General features: G+C 41.4%; 1 protein-coding gene across 1 annotated transcript in view; it reads right to left on the bottom strand.

Moving 5' to 3' along the window:
* The window catches only part of znrf1 (zinc and ring finger 1), a 310,413-nt gene that overhangs the window by 124,893 nt on the left and 173,028 nt on the right, over nt 1-12,492 (bottom strand). Inside the window, exon 3 of the mRNA XM_041191669.1 lies at nt 9,260-9,355. Within this exon, the coding sequence (XP_041047603.1) occupies nt 9,260-9,355 (96 nt within the window). The remainder of the gene's footprint in view (nt 1-9,259; nt 9,356-12,492) is intronic.

Raw genomic sequence — 12,492 nt, 5'->3', positions numbered from 1 at the left:
TCAGCTTGGATCATCCAGGCTATTCCAACCTCATCTTGACTGATCACGCTGTCTGCTACTTCAGGCTCAGTCTAGAATACAGAAGCTTGTAGTGCTTAATCCAAGATGAATTTTCTTCAAAACATGCATTCCAATAACATGACCACTTTTTTCATTTTCGCAACAGCAACTGGCTCTGCCATACCTCTTTATCATTGCGGATATTCTAAGCCATGTCTTTAGCACTTTGGAGGATCAATTTCTCAATGCTCGCAAGCTAGCATATACACCTCCATCTGCCAGTAATTAGAATCACAAAATAGTTACAGCGCAGAAAGAAGCCATTCAGCCCATCATGTCTACACCAGCACTCCAAATGAGCAGTTAACTTAGTGCCATTCTCCAGTCTTCTCTCCATAACCCTGCATATTCGTCCTATTTAAATTACAGAAATAACAGTCTAATTCCCTTTTGAATGCCTCAATTGAACGTGCCTCCACACACTATCAGTCTGTATATTACAAGCCTTAACCATTCGCTCTGCGAAATTGTTTTTCCACCATGTCTTGCTTCTTTTGCCAATTACCTTAAATCTGTGCCCTCTCATTCTCAACTCTTTCTTAATGGGAATAGTTTCTCCCTATCTACTCTGTCCAAACCCCTCATGACTTTGAATACCTCTATCAAATCTTCTCTCAGCCTTCTCTTCTCCAAGGAAAACAATCCTAACTTCTCCAATCTATCTTCACACCTGAGGTTCCTCATCCCTGGAACCATTCTCATGAACTTTTTCTGCCCTCCAACGCCTTCACATCCTTCCTAAAGTGCAGCTCCCAGGATTGGACACAATATTTCAGCTGAGACCAAACTAATGACTTACACAAATTCAACATAACCTCCTTGTTCTTGTACTCAATGCCCCTATTTATAAAGCCTAAGATACTGAATGGTTTCTTAACCTGTGTGTTAAATATAGAACTTATCCAAAATGTCACAGCCAGTGTCCTCTCCATACAAAGTAGCACATATCCCTCCAAATTGATTTTAAGTTTTTTGCTCCTGCTTAATGCATAGATGTTTCATCGCAATAGTTTTATGTAGTCAAAGAGAAATGGTCAATTTAATCACAAACTGAATATCTTGATTTTGGAATATCCAACTGCACAATTCAATTCAGAATTACAGTAATTAGCTATGAAGCTTCAAAGATTATAGTAAGTGCTTCATAAAGCTAGCCTTTTTCAGTTTACATGGTGAAGACAACACATATTAAGCAAGCTTTCCCTGTGTAACTGCATTTTGGATGGCATCAATATGAAAGTGGGTAAATTTTTGATTGGTTAGCAGTTTTAACTGCTACATCAAAAGGAGTTATGTCTTTTTGGGAAGGCCGCTGGCCCCAGCCTTTTGGTGCACTCTATTATCATATAATGGCATTTCATGAGTCTGCTTATCCTAGTTTCAAGATGAGACTTTGCATATACTTTCACGGGATTTCAAATTTTCCGAAGACTGTTGGCCTACTCTCAGATCTCAGTTGAGAAAATGTAACAGTTCTACTTGAATTAGTTCTTTTTCCAAATAGCGAGGCTTCTGTTGTTCAAATTTAAGTTTCAAACAAAAGCTTTAACTACCATGTGCTATTGGTGAACCTGGGTAACCTCAATGTTCACCTGCCAAAAGTAAGCAATAGGCTGCTTTGTGAACTCTCAAGAACACTAGGTCACAGATTATGACCAGGATCCAGACATTAGTATATAATTTTTTTCATTTATACCCTTTAAGGTGAGCTCATGGAGTCATCCCAATGGCAAACTTAGTATATCCAGTGAGTACTTAAGCCTACAGAGCTGGAATGTCCACGTAGATCTTCAGTCAATGTTGAATTAGCCAACTTAAGCCAGGCAGTACTAGGAAGTAAAAACAAAAAACTGCGGATGCTGGAAAGCCAAAACAAAAACAGAATTACCTGGAAAAACTGAGCAGGTCTGGCAGCATCGGCGGAGAAGAAAAGAGTTGACCTTTCGAGACCTCATGACCCTTCAAAAGTTCTGTTCAAGGGTCACGAGGACTCGAAACGTCAACTCTTTTCTTCTCCGCCGACACTGCCAAACCTGCTGAGTTTTTCCAGGTAATTCTGTTTTTGTAGTAGTAGGAAGTAGCCTAATGGACTTCAGTGTCCTTGTTCCTGATTGCTATCCAGCAACCCTTATTGTGAGTCTACACCTATAAGTTGTCAGACGATGACAGACTGGAGCAGCTGTGTTGTCTCATGTAGTTAAACAGCCTGACAACATGCACCAAAGTAATATCTTACATACATAATGGCTTTTGGCATAAACTGTTGGGAGCAGACCACTGAAACTATACCACAGCAAGGGATCTGCACAATGATGATAAGGAAAAAAAATCAGTGAAGATTTTTTAAGAAATTGGACTCATTTGAAGATATCACCAGGGCTTTTATTATGGAAAGGAATCATTGTCCATAGATTGTCCTTTTGAAGACCAAAACTATAATGTGCAGACTCTAAAGAAACTTGGGACCATGAATGGCTGCTTCCTGTATCCATAAGTCCTGCATAGCATTCTGTACCTCTATCAATGCTCAGCAAGAGAAAGTGTATTAAGTTTGTTTTTTTCCCACTAAGCAGTTACCAAGATGATTATGCTCTCTTTGTATCTTATAAATGTTGCTGATGTTATGAAAGGAGGCTTAAAGGAAAACAAAAACAAACTCTTAATTCCAAAAAATGAAAATATCCAAAAGCACGCGCACTGCAAAAAAACCTTGGCAACCTTTTATTCTCAAAACATTCCCACGAGATCTATTTCTAGGTACTTTCTGTTAGAAAGCTGCCCTGTCTCATGATATCAGTCTCAACACATTTATTCATTCCCGTCGCTTTACTTCCCTCACTTAACACACACAGTCTTGGGCAGAAAGGTCTTCAGGTTTCCCCTACAATTAATGCCATACCACCACAGATTGAGACATTGGTCAGGAATGAACTCCATGCTGTTCATTTATAGGTAATGTTCTTGTGGTCTGGTCAGACCACATTATTGCAGACCTAAACCTTTTTGCATGCCAACAGGCCAGCATCCAAATCTATGCTTACATAGCTTATGTACATGATACCTCATTTTCCCTAACCTATGTAGTTCAAATAGTCTGCCCACACAGACACAGACTAAGTCGCACCATCATTTTAAACATTGCATTAAATATCCCCAAAGCTCAAGATTTTCCAGATCAAAATGACATAGCTTCTAGGCCTATCATGATAATTAACACCATAAGACATAGGAGCAGAAATTAGGCCATTTGGCCCATCGAGTCTGCTCCACCATTCAATCATGGCTGATAAGTTGCTCAACACCATTCTCCCGCCTTCTCCCCATAACCTTTGATCCCCTTACCAATCAAGAACCTATCTATCTCCGTCTTAAATACACTCAATGACCTGGCCTCCACAGCCTTCTGTGGCAATGTATTCCATAGATTCACCACTCTCTGGCTAAAGAAGTTTCTCCTCATCTCTGTTCTAAAAGGTCTTCCCTTTACTCTGAGGCTATGCTCTCGGGTCCTAGTCCCCCCTACTAATGGAAACATCTTCCCCACGTCCACTCTATCCAGGCCTTTCAGTATTCTTTAAGTCTCAATCAGATCCCCTCTCATCCTTCTAAACTCCATCGAGTATAGACCCAGAGTCCTCAAATGTTAAGCTTTTCATTCCTGGGATCGTTCGCGTGAACCTCCTCTGAATCCTATCCAGGGCCAGCACATTCTTCCTGAGATACGGGACCCAAAATTGCTCACAATATTCTAAACGTGGTCTGACCAGAGCCTTATAAAGCCTCAGCAGCACATCCCTGCTTTTATATTCTAGTCCTCTCGAAATAAATGCCAACATTGCATTTGCCTTCCTAACTACCGACTCAAACTGCAAGTTAACCTTAAGAGAATCACGGACTAGGACTCCCAAGTCCCTTTGCACGCCAGATTTCTGAATTCTCTCCCCATTTAGAAAATAGTCTATGCCTCTATTCTTCCTACCAAAGTGCATGACCTCACACTTCCCGACATTGTATTCCATCTGCCACTTCTTTGCCCATTCTCCTAACCTGTCCAAATCCTTCTGCAGCCTCCCCGCCTCAATACTACCTGTCCCTCCACCTATCTTTGTATCATCTGAAAACTTAGCCAGGATGCCCTCAGTTCCTTCATCTAGATCATTAATGTATAAAGTGAAAAGTTGTGGTCCCAACACTAACCCCTGAGGAACTCCATCAGTCACCGGCCGCTATCCTGAGAAGGACCCCCTTATCCCCACTCTCTGCCTCCGGCCAGACAGCCAATCTTCTATCCATGCTAGTACCTTGCCTCTAACACCATGGGCTCTTATCTTACTGAGCAGCCTCCTGTGCGGCACCTTGTCAAAGGCCTTCTGGAAGTCCAAGTAGATAACATCCATTGGCTCTCCTTTGTCTAACCTGCTCGTTACCTCCTTAAAGAATTCCAACAGATTTGTCAGGCATGACCTCCCCTTGATGAAACCATGTTGACTTTGCCCGATTTTACCATGCACTTCCAAGTATTCTGAAATCTCATCCTAAATAATGGACTCTAAAATCTTACCAACGACCGAGGTCAGGCTAATCGGACTGTAATTTCCCGTCTTTTGCCTCATTCCCTTCTTTTGCCTCACTCCCTTATTAAACAGGGGGGTTACATTAGCGATTTTCCAGACCTCTGGGACCCTCCCTGACTCCAGTGATTCCTGAAAGATCACCACTATCACCTCCACTATCTCTTCAGCTATCTCCTTCAGAACTCTGAGGTGTAATCCATCTGGTCCAGGTGATTTATCCACCTTCACACCTTTCAGTTTTCCTAGCACCTTCTCCTTGGTAATGGCCACCATATTCACTTCTGACCTCCAAATCTCTTGAACTTTGGGGATGTTACTCGTGTCTTCCACCGTGAAGAATGACGCAAAGTACCTATTCAGTTCCTCCGCCATTTCTTTGTTCCCCACTACTATTTCTCCAGCATCATTTTCCAGCGGCCCAATGTCCACTTCTGCCTCTCTCTTACCCTTTATTTATCGAAAAAACTCTTGCAATCTTCTTTTATATTACTGGCAAGTTTACCCTCATATTTAATCTTCTCCCTCCTTATTTCATTTTGTCCTCTGTTGGTCTTTGTAGGCTTCCCAATCCCCTGGTTTCCCACTGCTCTTCGCCACATTGTATGCTTTCTCTTTAGCTTTTATGCTGTCCCTGACTTCCCTTGTCAGCCATGGTTGCCTTGTCCTCCCTTAGTATGCTTCTTCTTTGTAGGGATGAATTTTTGCTGTGTCTCCCAAATTACTCCCAGAAACTCCTGCAATTGCTGTTCCACTTTCTTTCCTGCTAGGCTCATCTCCCAGTCAATTCTGGCCAGCTCCTCCGTCATGCCTCTGTAGTTGCCTTTATTCAACTGTAATACCGTTACATCTGATTCCTGCTTTTTCCTCTCAAATTGCAGGGTAAATTCTATCATATTATGGTCACTTCCTCCAAAGGGTTCCTTCACCTTAAGCTCCCTTATCAAATCTGCCTCATTACACATCACTAAATCTAGAATTGCCTGTTCCCTAGTGGGCTCCACCACAAGCTGCTCCAGCATAAGAGCTTTTAAACGAGGGATCATTTTAATGGTCTTCCTTTGAACCTTCCCCTGTATGAACAACCTTGTGAGGTGACTGAACACAAAAGAGGGGAAATTAATAGAGGGGGAGATAGGATTAAAGAATGACTACGCTTCACAGTAAATTCTGTAAAATGGGTAAGCCTTAAATGATCCTCAGGGACTAAGCTGTGTAACAGTGGAATTATGATTCCACCCACTCCTGAGTGAAGGGACGCAGATCATAGCAAGCAAAATCTAGAAGGTTCTGTAAAATGAGTGGGACAGCACTATTGCAGTTCTTAAACCATACTCTTGTCACCAGTGATTACAAAATACTGATACAACTAAGTTTAGAATTTTATGTAGAAGATAAAATTATGTAATCCAGTGTATTTACAGGTCTTCCATACATAGTACCAAAAGTGACATCCATTGGTGATGGGAGATAAAGATCTGGGGTGCTGTTCAGAATGTCTCATGTACATAACAGGTGTGGGAAGAAAACCTCATTCCTCAGGTGACTATTGCATAATGCCAAGCTCAATGACCGTACCCCAACATGCTTTCTTCTTGTGAAAATTAAAGCTTACATATCATCGTAATGATAGGCTGCAATGGTAGGCTATCTACCAGCTCCTACAGCTGTTACCTTGTGTCACTCTTCCATTGGTGTCTTCCCAGACACAGTTCCAACAGCTTACATTTGTCCTTCAGCATGAGACATGGTCTCAACAAATGTGAACTATGGCACACCAGTCTTCAGCTCTATTGCACAAATTCCTTACCATCACTACACTGGCAGTCTTAAGATGTCATTACTGCATCCAAGCAGTATTGTCTTTGTGCCAGTGCTAGACAATATCCCTGCTATTCAATATCCTAAAATTCTCTTTGCACAGCATATTTCAAAAGCATATAGTCACTGATTCCAAGCTCTCAGCAACTGGAGTATGTACATGAAGGTTCAATAATATAGGAAGATTTCCTTTTCCATTTATAGGTTAATTAACATCACTGTTGAACACCATCAACTTATCTTAATGATCATATTTTACAACTCAAGCAGGTTTTCCTGTTATGAAGTGCCTGTTTCTGTACAGTAAAAATCAAGAACAGGTATTACTAAGTTTCCCATCGGCCAATAGGAAGTACCTGTTTAGGATTCTCTGATTAATAAAGATTTGCTGTAATGTTTTACTGACAATAAAGTGGCAGAATTGACTTGATCTTCCATCTGTCTGCTCTTATACTTGCAAGATGCGTTTGATCAAATCTTAACTGGTGTTTTTGGACACTGGAAGTATTCTTTCTCAAAGAGAAGTAGAAATTGTTGCTTCTATAATATACTGGAGAGGTTAAGATGCTCAAAGTTGTTGTCACAGAATCAAATCTCAGATCTTGTCAATGCTCAAAGTGAGTCTTTTGTGGGTATTTGCTTCATTCATTTTAGAGTTTTTCATAGAAACACATTATAGCAGTAATTGTTTGCAACACAAACCATTATAATAACTGAAGGAAAATAGATTTCATTAGCATGCAAAAGTCAGCACAAGCACGACTTCATTTATCAAACACCATGTAACAGTGAAAACCTCAATGCATCAAGGCTTTGAAATATCAACATTTTGGCAATCGGTCCACTCCCATCTGTTTGACGATTCCACTACATGTGCCTATGTGTTGCTGAGAACTGACATAACATGCATTATAAATTGCGTTAATTCCGGATTATGTGCTAGTGCTAAAGTTGTCGAAACTTAGGGCAGAATTTTCTGCCTGTCGGGCAGGCAGGCCCGACCTAATCTCCGGTGATCGGGGAGCTGATCCCCACTGGAGAAGCGGGCCCCGCCGCCATTTTACGTGGGCGGGCCAATTAAGGCCCGCCCAGCGTGACATCCGGCGGGAAGCGCTATGCGCTTCCTGTGCGGGCGGGGGGGATTTCCCAAAAGCGAGTGTGTACTCTTTCGTGCATGCGCACGAAAGAGCGCACATCTTCTTGAGGCTAAGTGCTGCCTCAGGGAGATCGCTTACACTTTTAAAAATATGAAAAATAGGGGGAAAAAAATTCCCTAACATGTCCCCCTCATGTAACAATGTCACATGAGATGGGACATGTTCATAATTAACATAATAACTTTATTAAAAATTTAAAAACCCTGCATGAAACCTCACCCGCCCGTGAATGAGGTTTCATGTTTTATCTGTTTGCCGCCAACCTTAAGGTTGGACAGACAGGTACACTAAGTACTTTAATTGATCTGTCAATGGCCTCAATTGGCCATTGACAGGTCGGCGGGCCCGCAGCTGATTTTTCTGCGGGCCTGCCTTCCTGAAAATTTAAATGGGGTGGGATGAAGTCGGGGGTTCCACCCAACGTCATCCCGCATCATTTTCTGTGTTGGTGAGTGGGCCCCACCCAGTGCTCGCTGACTGCAGAATTCTGCCCTTAGTTTCCAAAGATCAATGCCAGTAATGCAATTCTCAACAGCAACTATCCAGGCTATATCTTCAACCAAACCAAGTTATTATCGCCCAAAACATGGCAAAGATTGATAAAGCAAGATTCAACCTGCCAATGTTCTGTAAGAGTTCAGAAGCTGGATCTATTTCTACCTATGCCAATGCATTTGTCAGCTTCAATTTGAGAGGTCCTGGGTCGGAGGGGGTGGGGGAGTGACCCACCGGCAGAGGAAAAATCTGTTGTGTGTGCTCTCTCATTGATGGGTTATTCCCTAGTAGAACAGCAAAATCAGCAACATAAATAGGAATAATGCTGATTCTTCCAATTACTTGTCTCTTGCATTGACAGGTGCTGTAAACTGACCTTGAGTTAGACAGCAGCCAACTGGAGTTTGAGAGTAATACGTGAAGTTGCCACAGAATTCACAGCAAACATGTCAGATCAGTTTTATACACAGAGTACAGATATATGGAGCAACCTGGAACAAAGGGAGATAAGCAGGATCAGACCTGCAGCAAGTGGGTGGGGCCACAGCACTGCTTGCTATTGGGCTTCAATTGGTTAATGTAAAATTAAATTAAATTTTATCCTAGAGACACAGAACATGTCTAGACTTCAATATATCAACATTCAATCTCAAAACATCACCACACTGCAAACTATAGTCCATGTACTGCAGTATTATTTCATCATATTTAAAAATTGGACCACCCGTATTATCAATTTTTTAGGTAATTATAACAATAATCTCCTTCCTCTAGAGAAATTCTTCCCTGATTTGCATTCTTGTCAAGTTATGAAGCGACCTGCTCCCTGTAGCCTCACCTATGCCACTCCAAACACACTCCAAGGAGTTGCCTCTGGAAACCTCTAGAAACCCATCACCAGGGCTGGCAGCTTCTTTCAAATTTTCCCTTCCTCAAGAGCAAAAAAATACAATGCTTGCTCAGTCATTCCCACATCAGCAACCCACTAAGTGAGTGAAGGATCAAAATAACCCTTGATATATCATCCTCACTCGCTGTTTGCAACGAGACATCTCAAAACACTTCACGGGATAATGTGCTGTACTTTTACTGCCAAAACTCTTAAAAGAAACAGCAACACACATACTGCAAGCGTAGAAGTAATTGGTACAGTACCGTTGTAGGAGAGTCGTGGTTTGCTGAGACACATGATAAAGTGCATCTCCATCTCGTCAGAAGCTACAGATTTGGAACAAATTGGGCACTTGAAACCTGAAAGGAAAAATAACATTTATCAATGTTTAAATTAAATGAGAAAAAAAGCAACTCAGTTTCCACTCAGAACTTTAGTGCTTCTGCTTCAGGAAGTGTTCTCTTAGATGTAGATAATGATTAAAATTTGAGTATGCCAGATACCAACTTAAGCAAATGCAACAGGTAGTCTTCACTAATAATCCAGTTCAGTTTTAGTTTCCTTATCTTCCTTTAAACAGTTTATTCACTAAAAGATCATCAATACATTTAACTTTTAAAGATATTTTTTCTTTACCACTTCAAGAAAATGCTTCAGGAAGGTGCTGGTTTAAATAATGGGTAATTAGAATAGAGACTCTGGAGCTTAAATTAACCAGGGTAGTGAAGAGTTTACTGAACTGTTTTAAGCATTCTTTTGGGGAGTGGGGCAGAAGAGGGGGTGCAATTCAAAAGATACTTGACTCAGGAAAGGTAATTTTTTTTATGGTTTATTGAATTTACGCAACTCTTTTTTTAAAAAGTACAAATTTGACATTTATTACTAAACCTAAAAAAAAATCCTAAGGGCATATTTATAATTTACATTTCTTCTATCTTCAGAATATCTGAATTCATTTCAACTGCAGATAATTTAGGATGGCAAAGTAAACTAACCAACCCAGGAAGCCAAATCCTCACTTCACAGTCAAGACATTCACAATCTGCATAATATCTAATGCTCCAAACAACCAAGCTATAAAATACTTTGGGTTGCTCACCATCTTGTTAGTCCTTAGACAAATAGCCAATTCATAAAAATGTGACTCTCAAACATGGGGTGATGATCAACATGTTACAGCATTTGGCAATCTAGTTTTGCGCTATTAATTATGTATGCAGAAGTATAAATTAGGCTATTTAGGACAAATCGATGTTTATAACAAAGCAATTAGAAATACTTTAATTTAAAGTAATGAGACTTAACAGGATTCATATTTCAGACTTATGTTAAAACAGGTCACATTTGAAAATTATAATTAAACATTAGATTTTCCATATAATTAAAAACCACACCTCATGCAATTATTCAATTTAAAATACTGCTAAAAATAAAATAATTGGCAGTTTTTAATAAACAATTTATATTAATAATCCTTGATGCTTTTGAAGTACTGAATGACTGCAGAGTGCATAAACTTAACAAAAATTCAAAACTAAAGAAACATTCTTTGCGTCTGTACAGATTACTCCGGTTAATTTGAAGTTAATTTTCAAATTTATAAGATTTCAATTCTCCAGTAATTGGAAATAAACAATGCAAATTCCATAAGAAAGTGCAAATTTAATGCTGAAAATATATGAATAATTAAAATTAAGTATCAATTAAGATAGGGAGTACACTCGCGGACCATTCTGGACCAGGAGAGCAGTTGATCACTATCCTACAGCATCCATGATTCCATTGTTGTGACAGTCGGCATGGTGTCCAAGGGCCAAATTGAATCACAATCCAGTGCATTGCCACCCACAACCATGGGAGCAGTGCACCCTGTGTTGCGGCTGTGCATGTGCCCAGCTAGAGCGTGTACTCTGAAGCATCTTTCCTCCTTGCTGCCAGCTATTGTGCATCAGTGGCTGCTTTCATGGTTAGGGGAAAGAAAATGAAGGCAGGGGGATGCGTGGAGCAGGGCAAGAGAAGAGAGCAGAGAGAGAGAGAGAGCAGAGAGACCAGAGAGAAAGAAAGAGAGAGACCAGAGAGAAAGAAAGAGAGAGACCAGAGAGAAAGAAAGAGAGAGACCAGAGAGAAAGAAAGAGAGAGACCAGAGAGAAAGAAAGAGAGAGACCAGAGAGAGAGAGAGACATCAGAGAGAGAGAGAGACATCAGAGAGAGAGAGAGACATCAGAGAGAGAGACACCAGAGAGAAAGAGAGAGAGACACCAGAGAGAAAGAGAGAGAGACACCAGAGAGAAAGAGAGAGAGACACCAGAGAGAAAGAGAGAGAGACACCAGAGAGAAAGAGAGAGAGACACCAGAGAGAAAGAGAGAGAGACACCAGAGAGAAAGAGAGAGAGAGACCAGAGAGAAAGAGAGAGAGAGACCAGAGAGAAAGAGAGAGAGAGACCAGAGAGAAAGAGAGAGAGAGACCAGAGAGAAAGAGAGAGAGAGACCAGAGAGAAAGAGAGAGAGAGACCAGAGAGAAAGAGAGAGAGAGACCAGAGAGAAAGAGAGAGAGAGACCAGAGAGAAAGAGAGAGAGAGACCAGAGAGAAAGAGAGAGAGAGACCAGAGAGAAAGAGAGAGAGAGACCAGAGAGAAAGAGAGAGAGAGACCAGAGAGAAAGAGAGAGAGAGACCAGAGAGAAAGAGAGAGAGAGACCAGAGAGAAAGAGAGAGAGAGACCAGAGAGAAAGAGAGAGAGAGAGACCAGAGAGAAAGAGAGAGAGAGAGACCAGAGAGAAAGAGAGAGAGAGACCAGAGAGAAAGAGAGAGAGAGACCAGAGAGAAAGAGAGAGAGAGACCAGAGAGAAAGAGAGAGAGAGAGACCAGAGAGAAAGAGAGAGAGAGAGACCAGAGAGAAAGAGAGACACCAGAGAGAGAGAGAGACACCAGAGAGAGAGAGAGAGAGAGAGAGAGACCAGAGAGAAAGAGAGACACCAGAGAGAGAGAGAAAGAGAGACACCAGAGAGAGAGAAAGAGAGACACCAGAGAGAGAGAGAAAGAGAGACACCAGAGAGAGAGAGACACCAGAGAGAGAGAGAGAAAGAGAGACACCAGAGAGAGAGAGAGAGACACCAGAGAGAGAGAGAAAGAGAGACACCAGAGAGAGAGAGAAAGAGAGACACCAGAGAGAGAGAGAAAGAGAGACACCAGAGAGAGAGAGAAAGAGAGACACCAGAGAGAGAGAGAAAGAGAGACACCAGAGAGAGAGAGAAAGAGAGACACCAGAGAGAGAGAGAAAGAGAGACACCAGAGAGAAAGAGACACCAGAGAGAAAGAGAGACACCAGAGAGAGAGAAAGACACCAGAGAGAGAAAGAGAGACACCAGAGAGAGAGAAAGAGAGACACCAGAGAGAGAGAGAGAGAGAGAGAGAGACCAGAGAGAAAGAGAGACACCAGAGAGAGAGAGACACCAGAGAGAGAAAGAAAGAGAGACACCAGAGAGAGAGAGAAAGAGA

The sequence above is a fragment of the Carcharodon carcharias genome, chromosome 7 (assembly GCF_017639515.1).
Source record: "Carcharodon carcharias isolate sCarCar2 chromosome 7, sCarCar2.pri, whole genome shotgun sequence".
NCBI lineage: Eukaryota > Metazoa > Chordata > Chondrichthyes > Lamniformes > Lamnidae > Carcharodon > Carcharodon carcharias.
This window is presented reverse-complemented; position numbering and strand designations above follow the sequence as displayed.